At 45.5% G+C, this 22,547-nt stretch overlaps 2 protein-coding genes across 3 annotated transcripts in view; one reads left to right on the forward strand and one right to left on the reverse strand.

Annotated features, from left to right (window-relative positions):
- The window catches only part of galnt2 (UDP-N-acetyl-alpha-D-galactosamine:polypeptide N-acetylgalactosaminyltransferase 2), a 32,660-nt gene extending 25,570 nt beyond the window's left edge, over positions 1 to 7,090 (forward strand). Inside the window, exons 8-16 of one of the 2 annotated variants that reach the window (XM_062464062.1) lie at positions 886 to 973; positions 1,344 to 1,431; positions 2,115 to 2,218; positions 2,345 to 2,471; positions 2,620 to 2,712; positions 2,858 to 2,941; positions 3,048 to 3,192; positions 3,480 to 3,599; positions 3,848 to 7,090. In XM_062464062.1, coding sequence (XP_062320046.1) covers positions 886 to 973; positions 1,344 to 1,431; positions 2,115 to 2,218; positions 2,345 to 2,471; positions 2,620 to 2,712; positions 2,858 to 2,941; positions 3,048 to 3,192; positions 3,480 to 3,599; positions 3,848 to 4,003 — 1,005 coding nt within the window. In that variant the 3' untranslated portion in view covers positions 4,004 to 7,090. The remainder of the gene's footprint in view (positions 1 to 885; positions 974 to 1,343; positions 1,432 to 2,114; positions 2,219 to 2,344; positions 2,472 to 2,619; positions 2,713 to 2,857; positions 2,942 to 3,047; positions 3,193 to 3,479; positions 3,600 to 3,847) is intronic. The other variant, XM_062464063.1, reaches the window with a different exon arrangement.
- Positions 7,091 to 7,224: 134 nt separating this feature from the next.
- On the reverse strand, positions 7,225 to 22,429 carry pgbd5 (piggyBac transposable element derived 5). Its single transcript, XM_062464064.1, has 8 exons — positions 21,609 to 22,429; positions 16,559 to 16,741; positions 16,112 to 16,362; positions 14,547 to 14,681; positions 13,153 to 13,333; positions 11,875 to 12,072; positions 11,610 to 11,715; positions 7,225 to 11,241 (listed from the first exon to the last, which is right to left on the reverse strand). Exons 1-8 carry the CDS (start codon positions 21,919 to 21,921, stop codon positions 11,046 to 11,048), a joined length of 1,563 nt encoding a protein of 520 aa, XP_062320048.1. The 5' UTR covers positions 21,922 to 22,429; the 3' UTR covers positions 7,225 to 11,045.
- Between the last annotated feature and the right edge of the window lie 118 nt (positions 22,430 to 22,547).

Consider the following 22,547-nt stretch of genomic DNA (forward strand, 5'->3'; position numbering starts at 1 on the left):
ACACACACACACACACACACAGAGGCAGGGAAAGATGATGTGGCATACAGAGGACTAGGCACAGGTTGGGCAGCGTGACACCAGGACACACATCCTGCTTGGCCCCTCGCCAACCCACCCACACACATACACACACACAACAATGTAACCTACTCGAACACTCCCACACTGACGAGCACAAACGCACACATCAGCGCACAAACACAGAGACACGCACACACACGCCCTTTGCAACAAACAAACCCTGTCCTTCTGAGCTTTCCTTTTTGTGTCCGGAGAGAGGCCTCCGTCCTCCTGTTTACTGCTGCCTTTCTGCACCGTGTTTAGGAAACACAAACACACATTAGTCGAAGTGCCTCTTCCAACCCCCCCACCACCCCCCACCCCCTCCCCTACTCTGGTACCCCTGACCCACCCAGCAACACCTCATCAGAACACCCAGTCTCTGTTCAGCACCACCAGTGGGCCAATCAGAACCCTGGGAAATAATCCCGACATGATGTCATCCGTCTGTTTCTGTCACTTCCTCTCCAGTTCGCCCACTTCCCTTTCCCTAAATTCTATTCCTGTCCTGTCCTGGCTGGCTGGCTAGCAGCGCTAGAGACATAAGCTTGTGTATTAAGGAGCATACTTGGACAAACTTTGTTTTTCTCCCCCTAATCTGTCTGAGGCTGCCTGTAACCCTCTGTAACCCTCTAACTGTCCCAAAGAAGCAGCTGCTCAACCGTGATGAGTTGGGCTAGAGGCTCGGGAACGTTTCACCAATACTGGGAAAGATTGAATAAAGTCTTTTGATAATCCTTATAAATCCCGGGCACACGCACAAGCGGAAATGCGCTCATACCTCTGATGCTCGCCCCTCATCCACCCCCCCACCCCCCCCAGGACAAGACGCGGGTGGTGTCCCCCATCATCGACGTCATCAACATGGACAACTTCCAGTACGTGGGCGCCTCTGCAGACCTCAAAGGAGGTAGGTCCTGCTTGTCCGCGCCAGCCTCTTTCCTCTCTACCCTCACCAGGTTGGGGGCACAGTCTGCCTGGCTCTGGAAAACCAGGCTACTGCATTTTTACACTCCTCATCCAGATTCATTCCACTCTTTAACTCAGCCAAGGACTGTGTGTGTTTACCTGTGTGTGTGTGTGTGTGTGTGTGTACTTCTGAATGTCTGACTGTGCTAAAGAGAGAAAAGGTCTAGTTGAGTTATGGACTGTCTGCTACTGTGGCGTACGTGGTTCAGTAGATTGAACCCTTACAGTTGTGATGCCAACAGTCAACCTTGTTTCCCCCCTCGTCCACATGCACTCTTTCCTCTTTTCTTCCTCCTCTTCTCCCTCTCTAGGGTTTGACTGGAACCTGGTATTCAAATGGGACTACATGACTCTGGAGCAGAGGAGAGCTCGCCAGGGGAACCCCATAGCTCCCATCAAGTAAGATTCCACACACGCGTGCAAACGCACACATGCACACACACCTGGCCTAGCAATGATGTAGCAGACATCTTGATATTGCGGCAGACAAGAATGACAAGTAGGAATTTCAGCAAAGATACTGACCTCGTTTGACAACAGAGGGCACTCATTATCTCTGGAATACGTTCTAATGTACTGCTTCACTAACCACACTTTAGGCACATTTTAGTAATTTAAATCAGCTCAGTTGATAATTAGCTTATTTGTATTCATTTACATGCAGCAAAGTAATTGCTATATGTAATTTAATGCTTGTTCTTGTGGTAAATTTATAATAGGAATAATACGTTGTGAAGTGATTACAAGCTGTATAAGACTATATATTTCCAAAGGTTATCTGCAAATGGAGGAGACATTAAGTATTCACAAGCAGAAACATTGTTCTCCCAGAGTTTATAAAAAGCAGGCAATTGTTTCTGTCTCATGCCTACACAGTTGTTGTTGATGTTCCAACTAAATACAAGATGGCAAGCAGGCCTGTCTTCTACTAGCTATATTTTATTTTTCTTATCTTATTTGTACTGCTCCAACCCCACCCTCCCTCCCCTCTCGCTCTCTCTCTCTCTCTCTCTCTCTCTCTCTCTCTCTCTCTCTCTCTCTCTCTCTCTCTCTCTCTCTCTCTCTGTCTCTCTCTCTCTCAGGACTCCTATGATAGCTGGGGGACTCTTTGTGATGGACAAGGACTACTTTGAGGAGCTGGGGAAGTACGACATGATGATGGACGTGTGGGGAGGAGAGAACCTCGGTGAGCGAGAACACTAGAAACAGACTAGAAGAACATAGTAGCTGTGTCTCATGTATGCATGTGTGATTTGTCTTGCTCATGGTGTATATGTTGTTATGGTGGTGGTGTGTGTGTGTGTGTGTGCAGAGATCTCGTTCCGTGTGTGGCAGTGTGCAGGCAGCCTGGAGATCATCCCTTGCAGCAGAGTGGGTCACGTCTTCAGGAAGCAGCATCCCTACACCTTCCCAGGAGGCAGCGGGACTGTGTTTGCCCGGTAACACACACTCGCTCTCTTGCTCTCTCGCTCTCTCTCTCCCGCTCTCTCTCCCGCTCTCTCTCCCGCTCTCTCTCTGACCCTCTCTCTCTGACCCTCTCTCTCTGACCCTCTCTCTGTCTCTCTGACCCTCTCTCTTCATCCTCAGGAACACGCGGAGAGCTGCGGAGGTGTGGATGGACGAGTTTAAGAACTTCTACTACGCTGCCGTGCCCTCGGCCAGAAACGTGCCCTACGGCAAGTAAGTACCTCAGCAGCAGCCCTGGACACTGCCTCCGCCTCAGACCAACACACAGCTCTGCTCTAATACAGAGGCAGGCCTCTGCATGCACATCTTCTTCTGTGATTGTGTCAGTGACCATGTCTGTGTTTGTGTTGTGTGTCAGCATCCAGAGCAGGCTGGAGATGAAGAAGAGACTGGGCTGTAAGCCGTTCAAGTGGTACCTGGAGAACGTCTACCCTGAGCTCAGGTATGAACACACACACACACACACTAGCTATGATCTAGAACGACCTGACCGTAACCTTATCTGAACTATCGAACCGTGGGTGCACCTGACGTCTGTGATTCTGCAGAGTTCCAGATCACCAGGACATAGCCTTTGGAGCACTGCAACAGGGGGGAAACTGCCTGGACACCCTGGGTCACTTTGCTGATGGCGTAGTGGGCATGTACGAGTGTCACAATGCCGGTGGCAATCAGGTACCGATCGGGGCTCAGGTACTGGTCAGATCCATGTTCCTCACTAGGGTGGCACTAGGGTGGTATGCCTAGGGAAGTGTGGGCACACACCTCTGGTCTGAGGTCACACACACACCTGCTTTGAGACTCCCAACTTTCAATGAAATGGAGTGGAAACTTGAGAGTATGTGTGAGAGTATGCAAGAGTGTGAGTGTGTGTGACAGTGTCTATGTGCTTGTCCTACTGTTTCTGTGTGTGTGTGTGTGTGTGTGTGGTGCAACTCTATATTGATTTGTTTACTAAGCATGTGTGTGTTATCCAACAGGAGTGGGCCCTGACTAAAGACAAGTCTGTGAAGCACATGGACCTGTGTTTGACAGTGGTGGAGCGCACGGCAGGGTCGCTAATCAAACTGCAGGGCTGCCGGGAGAACGACAGCAGACAGGTCAGACAAACGATCCCAGAGACACTCAGACCCACCGCCACACCCAACACCTGCTGTTCCACCACCCCCAACATGAACCATGACACCCAACTTTCACCATCACGTCCAACCGTTTCCTCACATCAACACAGGTTCCATTTGTGGGTTGTGAATCAATCGCACAGTAGTGGCTGTGAGTAATCTCTGGTGTACTTTTGTCCCCCCCCTCCTCCCTGTCAACCCTCCGTGGTTCTGTTGGAACCTTCTAGAAATGGGAGCAGATCGAGAGCAACTCCAAGCTGCGTCACGTGGGCAGCAACCTGTGTCTGGACAGCAGGAGCGCGCGGGTCGGAGGCCTCACCGTGGAGGTCTGCAGCTCCAACCTCAACCAGCAATGGAAGTTCACTCTCAATCTCCAGCCCTAGAGACTCCACACACACACACCGACAACATCCGCAACACACCTCCTCCTCCTGCAATTCCTCCGCCCTCGAACCTCTTCTCCATTCCAGCCGTTGGGGGGGAGGGAGGGGGATGCAGCCAACCAATTGCACCACCTGGTACCACCTCATACACGCCTTCTGGGGTGGGTCTTGTCCATTTATGGAGAGAGGTAGGATGGGAAGTAAACTAAGGTGGGGTGGTGGCAGTAGTGGTGTTGATAATGATGAAAGTGAAGATGATGTTTTCCATCCAACTACATACCTCAGTGTTTCATCTTTGGTCCTGCTCTTGGAGAGAGAAAATACCTTTTATTTCCTTCAATCCAGGTGAAATGGAATGACTCGGTGACTTAGTTTCTTTGAATTTGATGAACTTTTTTTTTAATTTTTTTTATTTTTTTTTTATTTCCACCGAATATCACAGATTATTTCCTGAAATGGAAGTGACTATTTCTTTGTTAGTTTTTCTCAAGTAATCTATTGTTGTGGAATGTAAAGACGTATTCTACAGAAGTTTCCTAGAGATGCAGACCTGAGCGCAGGTGGAAGGTTGGAGTTTGAGTTTGGGCTTGATCCTGCTCTCTGAAGGGAACGGAAAGCTATGCGCTGAGCACACCTATGTTCACTTACGCTGAGCCCTGATTGGCCACTTGGATGGCATGAACAAATAAATGAAAAAAATATATAATTTCTACGGAGTGTGATTGTACTCCTGTCCCATGTGATGTGAGACCGAGTCAGAATATTTTGGGGTCAAAGAGTTGACCAGAACATAGAAATTCAACCAGGACATGGACCCGAGTCTGCTGGAAGGTCCTTATGCAGTAGCACCGGTTGCTATGCTCTTCCACCCTCCATCACAACCTGTCAGAAAGTACATACAGTATATTTTCTTTCTTGTTTTTCTTTCTTTCTTTCTTTGGCAAAGCAGTACTCTGTCCAAATTGTTTTAATGTTTCAGTTGTTGTGCTCTCAAGCAAACAGTAAAACAATGTTTTGTGTATTGTAGAATAATCAAATGAGTAAGATGGTTATTGAATGGATATTTCTGTTTGTAATCTCTCTGGTTCCTCTAGGACTGTTCCCTTGTGAGAAACACTTGTCTACTTCCTTGGTCAAAGATTGTTTCCTTTTTTTCCTGTGTCAGTGTTGCCATGGTACTTCTATGTATTCTTGATTACCGTACATCAAATTATATTGCTTACAGAGTAAAGTGGGAACCATACTATCTGTGCTATAAGTGTTCTTGAGATGTTGTCTGACAGCATTCTCATAATGTACTTTGGGAGTCCTTAAGAGTCCTTATTATGGTCTGTGACGGATGATCTGCCATTTCTAGAAAAAATCAGTGTCCGTTTGAGGTTACTGACAAGAAAGAACAGCATGTGTTTCATCAATCTTGAATTTTCTGTAATTTCTGTCATTATTTCGTGTGCGCCTGTCAGTGTATTTTTACCTACTTTGTGACTGATGCCTTGCCTTTTCTAATATCTACCATACTGTAAGGAAGAGTGTCTTTGTGTTGTTGGGCCACACTGCCCCCTGCTGGACTCACAAGGGAGAAAAGCAATAAGATTACCTGTTTCCTGTAACATCAGTCATTGCTGTGAATTTGGCTTTCATTATCCTCCTCTTGTTCTGTAACAAGACATCTGTAGTACTGATGAGGCCCAGCAAACAGAGGCCACCTATACTGAGAAGGCTGATGTGACCAAATTGGATTGGCTCATTTTTGTTGTGTCCAGGATCAAGCCACCATGTTATAAAGATTAACCTACTCAGTAACCAACTACTCATTCAGTACTACTTGGCTAACAGTGTTTTCCTTTGCCGTTTTTGTGTAGAAACTCATCTCCAGTCAGCCCAGAGCCCAATATACAGGCATCTATACCTTCACACTCCTTGTGAGAGAACTGACTGATCCAACTTGACTGGACAGGTGAAATGTGGTGCACTACTCCACCTTTATTCTATAAGTCTGGTCAGGTCAGTGATTTATCCCAAGGGAGGATAAAGGTAAAGGAGAATAAGTATTTGTATAGGGCCCTAAAACTGCTTTAGCGGAAAGGATAAAGCCCTTTTACACAGGTAACTTTAACTGAACAGCCAAACTGACCTTGGGGCTGTAGTTTTGGGGCAGGAGATGGGGGGGGGCTGGTCCATAGCTGCCTGATCCAACTTCTCCAGTATGAAAGATAGTAGCTAATCGGTGAGGTGGCGTGATCCAATCAGAAAGTTGGAGGACAGCTGGGCTGAAAAGGCAGGGCTAATGGGGAAGTCTGATTTGATGACAAAAAGGTCACATGGTGGGAAGTCTGTCCAAATGTTCTGATTGAATGTTTGACATCTTATTGGACGTCCCAGTTTCCTGTCAGATCTCCTCCTTCTGTGCTTGTGAGGAGAGGAAGAACTGAGTAAAAGCTTAAGAGATTCATGCTTTGGGTTCTTTTCAACACCAACCAGTTTTAAACAAAGACAGGCAAATCAGTCAGCAAGCCTTTAGGTGAAAGTTTGCCATTTATTTTCCTTAATTCTGGTGATGCGGGAGAGGAGAAATCATCCTAGAAATACAGACACATTTTAATTGGATGAAATGTTTACATAGCACAATGTGCCAAGTTATTTACTATTTGATTTGCATTGTGAATATATTTGTACTCAAGATTGGGACTTGGAGAAGCATAATGCCCATTGACATAATTACAGATAATAAACCAAATTCAGAATCGTGAAAATAGTAATTTGAGATATTATCTAGTATGGTGTGGTCCTCTTTAAAAAATAACTATTGTTTGCTGTAGGACAATTGGATACATTGGAATTTAAAATCATGTGAAGTGGCCTGGAGTTAGCATTGGGTAACAATGTAAAAGTGTATATGTTTGTATATACAGTACGATTGTGTCTGTACAGTATGTACATATATACACACAAGCAACAGCGGTTACTAGTTAGTTGGTCTACTGTACAGCGCTTCTAATTGTTCATTGTTTTATAGATATGGCAGGAATTCAACTTTGAATGAGAAAAAATGATTAACTTAAATAAATGCATTTATATACAAACAAGTCCAAGAGTTTTATCTAGACCTTGTGTTGTCCAACGTTTTCATTTGTATTCCGCTTTACTGTGAACCCCAGATTTCCCACTCCTTTCAAGAAGTGTGACACACAGTACAAACAAAAGAACACTGTTGGTGCATATAAAATTATGAACATTTATTATGTGTGCAAAATGGTGTAAACTCTCTTAAGTGGTGGGGTTACACAGGATTTACAACCCCAGACCCAGGGGGGGAGGGGTTAACGTGGGAGGATACATACACATACAGCGGAGACAACGCGTAACAACACTCCTTCAGAGAGGACAAAACACACGATACAGCAATCACTGTCCTGAACCAGCCACAGACCAATAAACAGGAAGCATAGTCCATATTCCACAACACAACATACTCAGGGCATTCATAGAGTGGCATGGTGAGGCTGACCCCAGACACTGGTCAAAGCCTAGCCGGGGGAATCAACCTCTCCTTATCAACAGCATCAGTACACTGCAGTTAGTTTTCTGACTCTACATACAGTAACATCTGAACTGATCACTAGATTAGGTCGGTTAGGAATTTTGGTCCAACGTACATGAGATATTTTACACACAACACACAACAATTAAATACACCATCCTAGCAACCGCCCATTTCCATTCACAGAACCATTTCCACCCCTAAACGTATAACTGAGAAGTTATTGAGCTTGTAATGATGAAACACATTAAAATTCCAACTTTCTATTTTTCGTAACAGTGTTTTGAAAGCACCTTTTAAGGTTATCGTAGTTTATACATATTCTTAATAAACCTTAGAATGTCTAATTCTATGAAGCCCTGAGGTCACCTAAGGTCCTATATTCTCAATGACATCAGAAGCTATCCAGCTCCCATCCAGAATGAGTCAGTGTTTAGGCCCAAAGCACCCTCTGAAACAACGGACACCTCTGTTAAACAGGCAGCGGAACACAGTGGCACACAAGCAGGCATTTCCAACATCCTGTGACCTCCCATTGCATTTGAGTACGACAATCATCAATAGGTCCAGTGTTAATGTACTGAACAGCTGAGTTGAATCTGGAAGGCTGTAAGCTGCGTTACAACATGGTGTGACAGGCATTGTTTACTTGTACCATACGACCACCTGACCAAGTACTTAAAGGTGCTTCCCTTTCCTTGTCTCCCCTCACTGTCACTGATCTGGAAACCCCAGGTAGGTTAAGGCCGTAAGAAGGTTCCACCTGTCTAGTTAAACTGAAAGGAAAAATAGACAAGGAGAGAAAGTCGATTCAGTCTATTGAGACACACCCACAGGAAAGGAGCACTAATTGGCATGCAGGTCTAGATTCTCCAACAGGAGCGCTAATTGGGTAGTGGGGGCAGGAGCATTGGTGCGGTATGAGTGACGGACTGAATAGTGTTATTGATGGGTCTAAGCCCAGGAGTAAATCCAGTGGAGAGACAGAATGATGACGTATGCTAATAGATTGAAAGGCTAGCCATGAACATAACTCATTAATCTAACAATCTTTTTTTCACTGTCAGCCAATAAAACAGCAGTACAGAGGTACTAAGATAGATACAGAGAGGAGACCTCAGGCAAGAGAGAGTGCTGGGATTGCATATGGAAACAATATATCAATCATCTGATTGATAACATTGAATCTGACTGCAGAATAGTCATATGATCATTAACATTGCATGACGTTTTGACAGTAAGCTTCTGTCGTCTTGTCCATGATTAATAGTTTTTTCTCCTTTCTCTACTCTCTTCTCTCTCACACACATACTCCTTTTTGCTCGTCTTTTTTTTCCAATTTACTTATTGTCCTTCAACCCCCCCGCCACCATCCACCCACTGGATTTAAAAGCCATAGAGTGACATAAAATATCATAACCTTAAGAGCAGACTTCTTGAAAAGGCACTGAGAACATATTTGATATGGCTGATCTGTGAAATTATAAACTAAATCCTTGTCATTTCAGCCTCAAATGAAATTTGTATATTGAGCCATTGGATTTCAACCTGAGAATAAACCTTAAAATTTGATCAATTATAACTGATTAGGAGAGCAATAATTCCCTATGGAAATCAAAAGACATCAAATAATTTTAACTGTAACTGGTACATTAGGTCTGGGATGCCAAACTAGAAATTACACTTTTACATAAAGCTGAACCTACCAAACACAGCTGCTTTAAATACATGTGTGTGAGTGTGTGTGTTTGTGTGTGTGTGTGTGTGTGAGAGATACAGAAATAGAGGGAGTGAATGTGTGTGTGTCAGTGAGTGTCTGTGTGTGTTCCTGTGTGTGTATGAGTGTGTGTGTGGGATCAGAGAGAGCAGTAGTATATGTGTGATTGGGCAGACCTCCCCTGGTCTACTGCAGCTCCTTCCTGACGACCAGCGTGGCCTCCACACTTCCTTAAACACATTGCCTAGTAACAGCAGCTGTGCAGAAGCAATCCCAGACTTGAGATATACACAGTAACCGCAACATTAATTCATATGATATTCATACTCATTTAGGGTCCCTCTCAAAGTCATTATTATCTATAATCCATATGGAATCTGCTGTCTTTAATAATAGTTGGATGTATAAGTTGTGAGTGTGGTACGATGGTGAAGCTTTTAAACAGTGTTACTGAGAACAGAATAACAGTGCACAGACAGTGGGTCACAGAAACACACAGTAACACTACGACAACAACGACAATGGGGCATTAGAAAAAGAAGAGGTGAAAGATCACAATCTTGTCTTTTTCTAAGTGATATCGGATCGAATCATCGATATGAGCTCGATCCATCTATCTTTGAAATGTTTTAGCTATTATATTTCATAATATAAATATTTGTCATATTATTAATTCATTTGGTTTTCTACATTGGTTATTCTAAAGTGTATTCTACTTGTTCATCTCTGTTTGGTGCTGCTCAGAGTCAGAGGATGCATATTTATACTAATTATGTTTTCTGATTGATCTATCATATTTGATCATATTTAGGGGGGGGGGGGAGCGTAATGTTACCGTTAATAGGACTTCCCACCAAAGCTAAAGACGATATCTAGTAAACATGTCAAGGAACTATTGTTAAATCTCTTACGTGCAAGACCATGGAGATGGAAAGTGCATGAGAGCCTGATAGACTCTAGTCCATTCCAGTGTATGGACAGATTCTATCTTAGTTGCCCTATAGGACTTATCATATGTCTCACATGTCATATAGTATTGACTCTTTAGGACGCATAGCTGTGACACCAGATGTAGCTCCCTGGATGACTGGCTAATAGTCATGGATTATATACATCACCATCATCACTCCACCCAGCCATCTCACCATCTTAACAAGACGGACAAAAGATTATAAAATGCAATGTTTTTCCTCAGCACACTGAACGAGAGTACATTATTATGCTTGTAGTCATGCAGCCTGTCACACTAATGGTACTGAGGCATGTTATCTGTACAATGGCTCTGGTCTATGAAGAGAGACACGTGTCGGGTGGTATCTCCCTGGGAGCAGAGCAGATACAGGTCAGACGGGAGAGAGAGGGCCGGCTCTCCCAGTCTCTGTGGGGGGGGGGGCTGTGTCCGACTTGGCACAGCTTCAGAGAGAGGGGTTTTAGTTTCTACAGCACGAGAGGAGTGTGTGTGTGTGTGTTTGTGTGTGTGTGTGTGTGTGTGTGTGTATGAAAGTGCCTGCGTGTCAGTGTTTGTTGGCGTGTTTGCACGGGGCAACAGTGTGTGCCAACGTGTGTTAGTGTGAAACACCTAAGACTACGAGAGGGAAAACACTTCATATTTACAATGTATGTGTGTATCTGTGTATGTGTGTTTGCGTGATATAGAGAGAGAACGAAAGATAGTACAGTAGAGTGCGAATATGCTCTGTGCGTGTGAGTTTACACGTGTTATGTTTAGTATATACAGAACACTAAAAGTGTGTGTCTTTTACAGTGGGTCTTAGCCTGCTGCTTCACTGTGTGGGGGAACATTCGTCCAAGTCCAGTAGCTCCCTGACCAGTCTCTCTCCGAACTGGGCGCGGCTGTAACGCTTGACTTGGTAGGCATCGGACAGCTTGTACAGGATGTAGGCGTTGTTGATGGCGATGCTGATGGTCAGCCAGAACACCTGCTGCCACGTCTTGTTAGGCTTGTGGAAGATGAAGTACCTTGAGGGGAGTAACCAAACACACTGATTGGTTCGTCAGAAGTGAAGAGATCAGATTGTCTAGACAGAGTTGGAGTGGCACATCTAATTGGCTCCACTCAAGTGGGTGAGATGTTTTCCATTGGCTAAATAAGAGTTGGGGAGCAGCTTGTTCAGGAGCATTCCAGCAAGTTGAGATATAAAAGAGATCCTACGTGTTTTCTGACATGACCGCACTGTTACTAGGCAACAAGCATCTGAATCGACTGAAGGCTGTCGACCATAGAAGGAAACCGATAACACAAGATAAAAAAATAAAAAAAATGCATTTGCAGACAAGAATTCTGTTTGGACCATGTCGTGATCACGGGGCGGGGCTCTGGTACTCACTTGCTGTACTTGTCGTCGTACTTGCAGATGTAACTAAGGTGAGCAGCGAACGCCTCCACCGCCAGTGGACACTGGATCTCTCCGCTCTTCCTCTTGATGATCACCCCTGAAACACACACACACACACACACAGATACAGACACACACAGACACACACACAGACACACAGACACGGAGACACTCAGCAGAGCTCTGGGCAGCAGAGCACACTAAGGGTGGGTGTGTGCTGTACTGTTTCCCAGTCCCGCCCCCCAGACCTGGCTACCTTGCTTGGTGGGAGAGTAAGCGTTGGTGAGGAAGCGGAAGTGGCCCTTGTTGTACCAGCTGATCAGGGACATGTTGCCTCTCATCATGGTGCAGGATTGGCCACGCTGCTGGGGAGTGGAGGTGCCGACCAGCATGCACTGGGGCAGGCCCGTGCAGTCACTCTTCCTGGTGCTCAGCAGGCCGCAGCAGTAGATCTCTGGTGGACAGACAGACAGACGGAGAGACAGATGGAGAGACAGACAGACCAACAGTTAGACAGACAGATAGACGGAGAGACAGATGGAGAGACAGACAGACCAACAGTTAGACAGACAGATGGACAGACAGACAGGAAGATGGACAGACAGACAGGAAGAAAAGCTAAAGGTTAAGTGAATATGCCACACCTGTTTCACTTTAGAATGAAACTTTAGAATTTCATTCTGTGGTCTAATTATAATTTGATGATGTAAGGGGAAAGAGGAGGAGGGAGGGGAGGGGGAGACAAAGAGGACTCACAAAGGACAAATCTCTTTTCCTCCCTCTCTTGTCTTTATCTTCTGATTATCAGACTAAAGACAACCGTGGTGCTGATATTTGAGGGTGGAAAGTGATTCATATCTGTGCTGTGTGTGTTAGCATGTGCATGTGTCTGTGTGTTTGTGCGTCAGTTCCAAGGCTACAGGAAGCTTTATATTAGAACCTCTATGTTTGTCTCTCTGTCTCGGTGTGTATATGTGTGTTCTGTGTGTGTGTCTGTGTGTGTGGGTGTGTGTGTGTGTGTGTACTAAGAGGTACACTCTTGTGTACCTCTTAGTTTCCTTCACTCACCAAACTATAATCTGTTTATGACAACACTGGGATCAGAGAGAGAGGTCCACTCCTAAAGATCCTCAGAAAAGGACTAGTCCAGTCACTGGTTCTGGAATCAGTGTGTCGGCATGCAGTCAGGGTTGTCTCAAGGTCGAGGGCCTAGTGCCTGCTCTGTTCTCCCTCCTGTATGCTAGCCGGAGTTGTTTACACACGGTAATTAAAACTGCAGGGGTTTTAGGAGGCAGTGGAGATGAGGAATGAGATATCTTGCACAGAGATGAAAGGGGTGTGTGACAGGACAGAGAGGGAGGGAAGGAGGGATGGAGGGAGGCCGAGGGAGAAAAAAAAAGGAATTCTTGCTAAGAACCAAAGTGAGTGTGATTGAAGGGCCACAAAGACACCTAGGGACAGTCAGTCACCTTGAATGAAAAGTCACAGAGTGAGGGAGAGAATGAGAGAGAGGGAGGGGGGGGTGAATCGCGACCTTGTTTCTGGAACTCCTGGAAGAGGTTGAGGCTGGTGATGCTGGGCCCTGTGAACACGATAGCATTGCGCCCGGACAGGTTATGACACAGCTGCTTGGCCACCATGCTGTGGAGCTGTGGCTTGTTCTTCAGCGTGGCCAGACCGTCCACCCCCTGACCCTCCTTCAGGTGGACATAGATCTGGACCAGGAGGACAGAACAGGACACCACATAAAAGATAATTTCAAGTCAATTAATCTCTTATGAAAGACATGGTTTTGGCAAAATTATGTTTGTGGTTATTGATTGTTAGCGGGCATAATATCCAAAAGCTCTACATTATTCAATTGTTGAATGAAAAATGACACCTGACTGAATGCCTCTGAAGTGATAGACCAGCAGTCTTATTTGGCTGCACAAGACAGAGTGGAAGTGGGTCCTATGGAACCTGAGGCTGTGTTGCTACCAGTCTCGCTCCACTGAACCACAAAGGAGTGACAGGGTGAAAGAATTCCAGCCGTCCACTGGATGCCTGGCTATGCTCACCCCCCTCCCCCTCACGTCACTCTTGTCCTTCCCTATTTCAGTCCCCCAGTTTCAGCCTGGGCAACAAGCCTTCATCTCCCACCCTCAGCCTGGTCCCCCAGCCCCAATTACCCCAAACTCACGCCAAACCCGGCCCCACGCCAAGCTCCCAGTGCCTCATGCACAGCCCCCAGCCCTGTTCCCTGGCCTCCATTCCCCCAGCCCTGATCCCTGGCCTCCATTCACCCAGCCCTGTCCAGAATTTATCTGGCGTATTAAACCCCCACTCTGGCGGAGCAATCCTGTTAAGTGGTGTGTTTGCCCTTCTCTGTCTGCTTCAGCTCCTGACCCCTGCTCTACTAATGCCATCCCCATTACCCTCATTTTCCTTTATTTATTTCTTAATTTGTTCCCAGTGGAACATTTCACTAAGTGAAAGCAATGTAGCAGCAAAGGAAGACAGTTGAACTGACTGGAAACACCAGACAGTGTGTGTGTGGGTGTGTGTGTGAGTGGGTATGTGTGTGTGTGTGTGTGGGGGGGGGGGATGTAGGTGTGTGGCTGTGTGCACATATGTCAGTTAGATGTCTCGTTCCCTGCCATGGTGCAATGCCGTGCCCCAGATGAACAGCTGTCTTATGTAAGCCTGAGAGAAAACAGAGGGTACTTGAAGGTGGCTGCACTGTGTTGGCAAGGTACAGCAAGGGCACTGCATAAGAATCATCTTTTCACTCTTTCTCTCTCTCTCTTTCTCTCACACACACTCACATACACACACAGGAGATGCCTGCAGGGGACACGGGACCCCCCCCCCCCCACACACACACACACACACACCCCCACACACCCCCACACACCCCCCTACACGCACACACACAGCATGATGTACCTGGCAGATGAAGCCGGTGGAGGTGCACTGCCTGACCCAGAGACTGAACTTCCTCTTCTTCCTCTTCCTCAGTTCCCTCTCTGTACAGGTGGTGATGAAGACAGGGTCTTCATCGATCAGAGGCTCATGGAGAACCTGTAGGACCAATAGCACACACAGCACGGGGCTTACCTTAATGTGCGGATGTGTGTGTGTGTGTGTGCTCTCACCATTTAGTCCCCTCAGGTCTGTATCTGACACACCCTAAATCATATTATATTGAGTTCAGCTGTGTTACCTGTGGAACTACATTCACACTGGAAGATGGTGAGGTCGACAGGATATCTTTCTCTGGTCTTGAGAGGCCTTATACCGCATGCTACTGTATGTCTCCACAGAAACCTGTGAATGTGTGGTGTGTGGGTGTGTTTGTGTGGGTGTATGTGTGTGTGAAACAACATGTTTTGTCAACAAAAGTGGGTCAAAAACGTAAAGCTAAGCAGAATTGTTTCTGGCTGGCGTAAGGTTCAGCATTTTGATTCACTTTTTCAAATGCTTATATCATCAGTGTGGTTTGATTTCCACACCATCTCTCTCTCTCTCTCTCTTTCTCTCTCTCTCTCTCTCTCTCTCCCCCTCTCTCTCTCTCTCTCTCTCTCTCTCTCTCTCTCTCTCTCTCTCTCTCTCTCTGTCTTTCTTCCTCCCTCGCTGTCTTCATTCCTAAATAGTAAAAGTAGAAACTCCAGATAATGAGCTCTCTCAGTGAACTACCTTGTCTGAGGCCTTGATATTTGAGGTATTCATTGGACCACAGAACAGGACGTTGACAGTCTGTCAGAGAAAGCTGAACATTTACATTGGTGATGGGGGAGATTACAGAGACATACAGACAGAGAAGTGAGCGAGGACGTTCATTATCCCTTTCCCTCACCCCAAGCCCCCAGCTCCTCTCCACTCTCTGACAGACTCAGGTGTCTTGACAATTTGGATTATTTAAATAAAAGTTTGCATTTACAAATGCTACCAACCCAGCTGAGTGAGACAGGAGTGAGCTGGTTTAGGGGGTAAGGGAACTCTGAGGTGAGCCTCAAACCACAGCATGCGTTGCTAAAAGGAAGGAAGGGAAGAATGGTAGGATAGATACAGTCCAGTTTCAAAATGTAAAAACACTTGTATTGTCAACTTGAAATATGTAATGGCTGAATAATCTGAAGCGTAAATCCTGGTGAAGTCTCTGAATATTTATTTTAGTGTAGCCCATTTCCTTGCTGGAACAGAAATCGGACAAACAAGATGGTCTGTCCTACTTCCAAAGAAGAGAACCTTGCCAGGAGTCCGTCTGTGTGAGAATCCTCCTGGAACGCAAGGATCTGGCTCACGTCACTCAGCCAAAGCAGGTTTAGTGACGGCTTCACTCACTGTGCTTTGGCATCTTTCTGAACATAATCTGGGTCCCTGTGTTTAACAACCCAGTTACTAAACACATCTCACTGCTGCCTAATGGAAAACCAGTTCCATTAGGCAGCAGGACTCACATTGGATCATGTTCAGACAGATAATGATTTATGTGTGTGTGTGTATCCCACCTGTGTCTGTGAGGGTCTGAAGGAGCAGCTGAAGGACTGCTGCAGGGAGTCCAGGAAGGGCTGGATCTTGTACAGGCCCTGGCTGCCTTGGCCCTGGCTGGAGCGGAAGGCCACGATGTGGAAGTACTTGAGGATCTTCTCGAAGCGGGCCTGGCTCATCTTCAGAGCGATGCTGCGGTTGCTGAAGAAGCCACTGCTCCAGATGCTGAGCACCGACTCACAGCGCTGCACGCTGGTGGACGTCATGAACCCTGCGGGCCCAGTTAGGACCAGGTTTCGTTCATCACATTTATCATAGTAAATACGTCATATGTAGTGTGAAGTGGGTAAATGTCTGAATGAAGAAGAAAATGTGAGTCGAGTTTTTTTATTTTAGCTGTAGTTATGTAATAGTTTACTCTAGATTGTATGCAAGATGTTTGATGCAATATGACGATATGTTCTTACCAAGGAAGGACTTCATCTCTGCAACAGTGACAGAACGCCACCCCTCATCGATGCCAAAGCGTTCCTGGTACTTTTTGGCGTACATGTTGGTCTGAGTCACCATGTTCTGGATGGCATTGTCAGGAACAAAGAGCTGGAAAAAATCCAGTGCAGAGGAGGAGGCGGCCATTTTCTGGGCGGGGCCTGAAGAGCGATGAGAGAGTAGGGAGATTCAAACCTTATTGATTCAGTTAGCGTGAGTGGCTGTGGGCAGTAGAATAGAAATACTCAATTGAAATCCACTGCCAGTCGGCCAGAAATGTATCCGCATGCCATGCATTTTATTAAAGAGTGTGTTCCCCATTCTGTCTTGCATTTTGTATGTTGTATACCCAAGGACAAGAGAAAACATTCAAAGCATCATAAAGGAGAGTGAATTAGTCATTTCAATTCAGTCTTGACTACAATAAGACTACATCCCTAAGAAAATGCTTAGCCCAAGCAAACATACCATGTCCAACCTGCTACCTAACAGCTTCATTCACATCTTAACTCAGAGTTACTGTATACTAGCACAGCTGAGCTTAGGCTGCTTCTTAAAGAACAGTTCAGAAAATAACATCCTCATTTCTGTTTCTTGGATGGTTGTAGGTCATTGATGAGCCGTAGGCTGTGGTTCACATTGACTCAATGTGACAGCAACCATACTGCCTTCATCACTAGATCTGTCTAGCTGTCGGAGAAATTTAGAATGTAAGGTTATATTCTGAAAATACTGTTGCTAGCATTCCTTTGTCAGTAGAGACAAGTCTCCCCACATGACCTATAGATGACACTAGGCTTACGTAAACAAACTGACCTAGGTTGACCATTATCATACTAGAGGTGCAATAAACCTTATCTGTGTTGAGTGAATCATATGGTCAAGCCTAGGGTCGGAGAACTCTGTAAGTTTCCACGTGCACGCGCACTCTGTCTCTGGGATCGATCATATTGACAGCTGATATGCAGGGGAGGAGACTTCTCACCAATAAATGGTCTTACCTGAAGACTTGTGAACCAGACAAACTTTGTAGCACAATGGCGTGTGATGTTTTTGTCTCCTTGTGGGCCGGCCGCAAGCAATAAAGCTTTCTTAAACTTGTTCACCGACTGACTGTGCAATGCTTGATAGATTAATATTCCTGACACTGCCTGAAGCAAAACAGGGATGCTTGGGGATTCAACGGTTAGCCTGGTAACTCTCATTGGTCCAATCAAAGAAGCCTTCCTGCTTTCACTAGTGGTGTATTGTGTCTCATACAGTCTAAGCTCCTCAACCCAAGGCTGTGCTTATGAGTGTGAACATGATTCTCTTATTGACTGGTGTAAAGGGTACATGTTTGAACACACTTGAGGCAACAGAAAGGTCCTCTGGACGCAAACCTTTGTATTCCAAGTTTCTTCTTGTTGTCAGATACTGTTAGCAGAGAGAAAAGGGACTACAGATCAATTCCTGACTTAATGAGTTACTTCCAGTATTATTGTTTTCAAGAACTTGCGAAAATGTCCTTCTCAAGCTCAGTATGCCTGGAAGACTATCTTGGCTGCTTGACCAGACGGTGATAATAATTAGCGAGGCGGACTACTGCCAGGTCCTCTTCAACTTTGTGCCAACTAGATTAGGTACCCGGCGGAAAAAAGGATTTCACAACGGACCACAACTACAATAACTAGACAGTTCCAAAGAGGATTCTGCTTCCTCTACTAAGTACACATGATACATCCCAGGTTAAATGACAGCTCCAGCAGCAGTTAGACACAGTATCCCATAACCTTCCTAACCTCAGCTCTCCAACCCATTACAGGTTTACAACATGAAAGCAACAAATGAAACACAGTGTGACTGCAGTAAGTTTCAGTAAACATAATTGGGGATGTGACCTAAATATAACTGCAAAATGAGCAGCACTTCTGGTGAAATTAAGTTGTTTCATGCCCTTCGGAAAGGTTCCTCATAAAAAGGATTTCATTTTTCATGTTTTTTTCTCTCTATCCGTCCCCTGAGCTGCACTCATCCATATCTTCCCTCTCAGAGAATTAAGAATTTCATGAGATAATTCTTTTTAAGATATTGTGAGGAAAAAAAAGGATTCACGAAGCACTCACTGCAAGCACTGCAGATCCAGTAGACTTAAACCCACAGTAGTACTCATGTTCAGTATTTATACTGTGCGGTTTATATCCAGATGATAAATGTAGAATAGTGTTATTCCACAAATGTGGAATGACAATACTACTCTTATAAGAGGATATAAAAATACATTGGGTTACATAGACCTTTTCTAAAAGGCATCTAATATGAAATAGTCACATAAAAACATCTTTCAAACTGTGGAACCATCTAAAAAACAGAATGTGATGTGGTGAGTGTATGACTGGTGAATGTGTGACTGGTGAGTGGTGAGTGTGTGGATCATGGCTTGAGGAGATATGCAACGCCAGTCTCGGTGAAGAGATAGAGACTAATCTGAAAGCTTCATCACCATACAAATGTTACATAACCCACTAGGATGCATCTGTAATCCACATCATGGTCCTATTGCACTTTACTCTGCAGGGATTTCCGACAGATAATATCCATGATCGTGTCTGAAAAGAAGAGGGTGGCGCCCCTGGCTGACCCATCCTGCCTGAAGAACTCAGAAACACGGCAACTACCAAACAACACGTCCTTAGCTTCAATCCGCCTGCACTGTCCCACAGCACGACACTGTGGCCTCCTCTATAGGCCTTCTCCACAGGTTATGATTTATGTATGTCAGCACAGCAGCTGTCCCCAAGGAAACCTTCTGCCACACACTGTAGAGGCAGTCAGCAGTTCTGGATACACAACTCAAACCCAGATTTCAATCTGTCAAGCCGAACTCGCAACTCGGAGGTGTCCGTCCTGTTTTTTGTTCAACACCCTCCCTGCCCATCTCTCCATCTATTTACATCTCTCCATCTGTCCACTGCCCTGCTGTACGTGTGTTGTCCGATCTGGTGCATGATGGCTGGAACATGGAGCAGACACTGAAGCTCAACCTGAACAAGTCCTGTTCCAGACACTCATTCAGCCACACCACAAACTAACACACACCTGCTGACAGCACCCAGTGTGTCAACAGAGGCTTGCATTGCTGCTAGCATGGATGACTGACAGGATCTGGGAACATGATTTGAAGCAGGCACACACACACACACACCTGTACAGTACTGTACAAATGAAGCCACCCGAGAGTTATATTGACCATGTTTAGATTCAGTGTGCATGTGCTGTCAGCTAGAACACCACCTGTCACCTCCTGTGTTACTGCCTCATGGGTGAGCCAGGGCCTTGGTCCAGACACAACCCCCTAACACCCAGCAGGACTGAGGTATGAATGGTTAGGGTTCAACAAGATGGTTGCTAGATAACTTCACCTAAATGGTCATGAGGCCAGGCTTAGCTACTGTTATCTATTATCTTACACCTCACATCCTTTCGGGGCCCATTGGTCTTTAAAGAGCCCAGCCCCAGTCCTAAAACATATCCCTGATCCCTGAACATACCCGCACCAGGTGTACCTTGTCTCTTCTGTGGACAGAACAAAGTGCCCCCCTGTCTTTGGTTCCCATCTATACCAAACCCTCCCAAGGCTGCTCTACCCAGGCTAAAGCAGGCTACCAGATGGCCTGCCTGCCACGCAGTGCCATGGGGCACCAGATCTCATTATCACCAATCACGTCTGTTCCTCAATCCAATACCAACCCCTGTCAACCATTCACTGTAGCCTTTCAACACTTCCCCCAAACGTCTCATTTCCCCACACCTCGGTTCCCACAACTTACAATTTTGTATTTACATACTCTACATTTTTGAATCCTAATGAATCAAACGATTACAACTGCAATCCATTTCCAGATAGATGCTTGTTTTTAAGGCTACCATGTTGCAATTTACAGTCTGGTTAGTTTGGTGTGAGGAGAGATTGTCAGGGTTGTTTCATGGCAGCACTGCAGAAGCAAGGTGAGTTATTCCCTCAGTAAAGCTGCCCTGGGCATGTGAAGCAGGAGGCAGCGATGATGAGAAACACACTGACATTACATCTCCGGCCTGTACTCACTGATTGGACGCTACGCCCTAAATGTAGATGAATGAGGGGAGAAAGAAAGATAAAGAGAGGGGGAGAGTGAAACGTACATCTCTGGGTGAAAGAGTGAGTGTGTGGGCGTTATAGTTTGTCTGTCACAACTCTGTCTCACAGGAAGGAGCTCTGGCAAATATGCATGCATGCATGCATATTGACTGAACACATGAACACAAGTACATGCACATGCACATGAAATGTTACAGACATTGTGAAAACATTTCTAATAATAGCTATTACACTATTTTAGTGTAATAATAAAAGACTGTGAGGTAGATGTTGTATGTTTGCACTTATTCAAAACAGTATATTTTCTTTTCCCACCCCCTCACAAACACACACACATGCTCCAACTCAAATACCACAAAAAGATATTCCACAATACTTATCTGTTGCCTCAGAACAACAAATGTGCCCAAATTAAGCAGTTACAAGTGTAAGCCACAACAAAGACCTATGATACGAAGACTCTATCATATGAGTGTAACAGTGGAATAGAATAGACTAAACAACTGAATAAACAGCAGACCAAGGCTGTGTAGACTACTACATTAAAGGAAAGATGACCAACACAGAAAGGGTTTCCACACCTTGTGACCCATCGATTTCCATAACTTGTCCATATTGTAGTTTATTTTCTTAACCAAATATCAGTGTAAAAGACTTGCCTAATTTTCTATCTTGCTCTTTTTGAAAAACACAAACACACACCATTAGACAATGGTTCAGTGTGTGTGTGTGTGTGTGTGTGTGCGTGTGTATGTGTGTGTGTATCAGACCAATAGCCTATTGCACAGTGATTTGGCAAATAATTCATAAGTATGTTTCGGAATTCAAGGCATCCTAATGGGTGGGAGATATCAAAGTACGAAAATATCAAACTGCAAGTCGCGTTTTCATTCCTTTGTAATAAAACGTACCATATGTGTCTGTGTAGGGGGGCACCGTGATGTCCTGCAACGTGTCGCTCCATCCGTCCTCCTCTGCCTGGCTCTTTGACACTGAGCCGGGGGGACCTCCACCGCTCAGACTGCTCCCACTGTCACCTGCCCTCTGCTCATCGGCCTCCCCGGTGTAGTTATCGGAATTAGAGTCGCCTGAGGTGCTGTAGAAGGGGTTTTCGCTACTGTCATCTCCCGATTCCCCAAAAACGTCATCAGAGATCTGCAGACTCTCGTAGCGGCATCGGGCCGCCTCAAGCAGCGACAGCGCCTTCCTCCCACACTCCGCCATCGCTCGTTGATGCTCTCGGTGGTACAAGGCACGGTATTCTGCATGCAACTATTCACGACTGTGAAAGAACCCGTGCAACACACACCCTCCTTAGTCTGCCCCACTGTCTGTTATCAAAAATGATGCCGTTTCCTGCTGCAGGCGCTTTGATGTGACTTCAAATGATCCCCCTTCAAAGCGCGTGGACCCGAGGGGAGCTCTCCTCACCTTGGGTACTGGAATTGCAGCCTGCGAGCTTCACACTGAAGACGATTTTCAATATTTATTACCCCTCTGCGTATCCGGGTTGGGAGGGACCGACTTATTCTCAGGCCGTGTGAGGAGAAGATCTCATTGAACAGTGGTCTTCTCCATCACCTGACCCAGTCTCTCCCCTTCTCTAACCAATAGCGATGACTTCTCACAAAACGTCGAATTACACGGAATTATGACTCGGTTGATAAATTGCAAATAGATTAACGAATCTCTTGGAATTCCTGCGTATAGAAGACTGTAGGATATATTAGGCTACATTTAGATTATGTTGGCACATAGATAGGCATTTGATGCTAAAACATATTATTGTAAAATATCCACACAAAAACAACATATCTCAGTATCTAAGAAATCAGTGTGTCTGTTTCTAG

The sequence above is a fragment of the Osmerus eperlanus genome, chromosome 6, assembly GCF_963692335.1.
Source record: "Osmerus eperlanus chromosome 6, fOsmEpe2.1, whole genome shotgun sequence".
NCBI classification, from domain to species: Eukaryota; Metazoa; Chordata; class Actinopteri; order Osmeriformes; family Osmeridae; genus Osmerus; species Osmerus eperlanus.

Coding starts and splice junctions, on each gene's coding strand:
- pgbd5 (XM_062464064.1), bottom strand. CDS start 21,921: ATGGCGGAGTGTGGGAGGAAGGCGCTGTCGCTGCTTGAGGCGGCCCGA. Junction 16,363..16,558: donor AGAGATGAAGTCCTTCCTTG/GTAAGAACATAT, acceptor CTGGGCCCGCAG/GGTTCATGACGTCCACCAGC. Junction 11,716..11,874: donor TTACTCTCCCACCAAGCAAG/GTAGCCAGGTCT, acceptor TGTGTGTTTCAG/GGGTGATCATCAAGAGGAAG.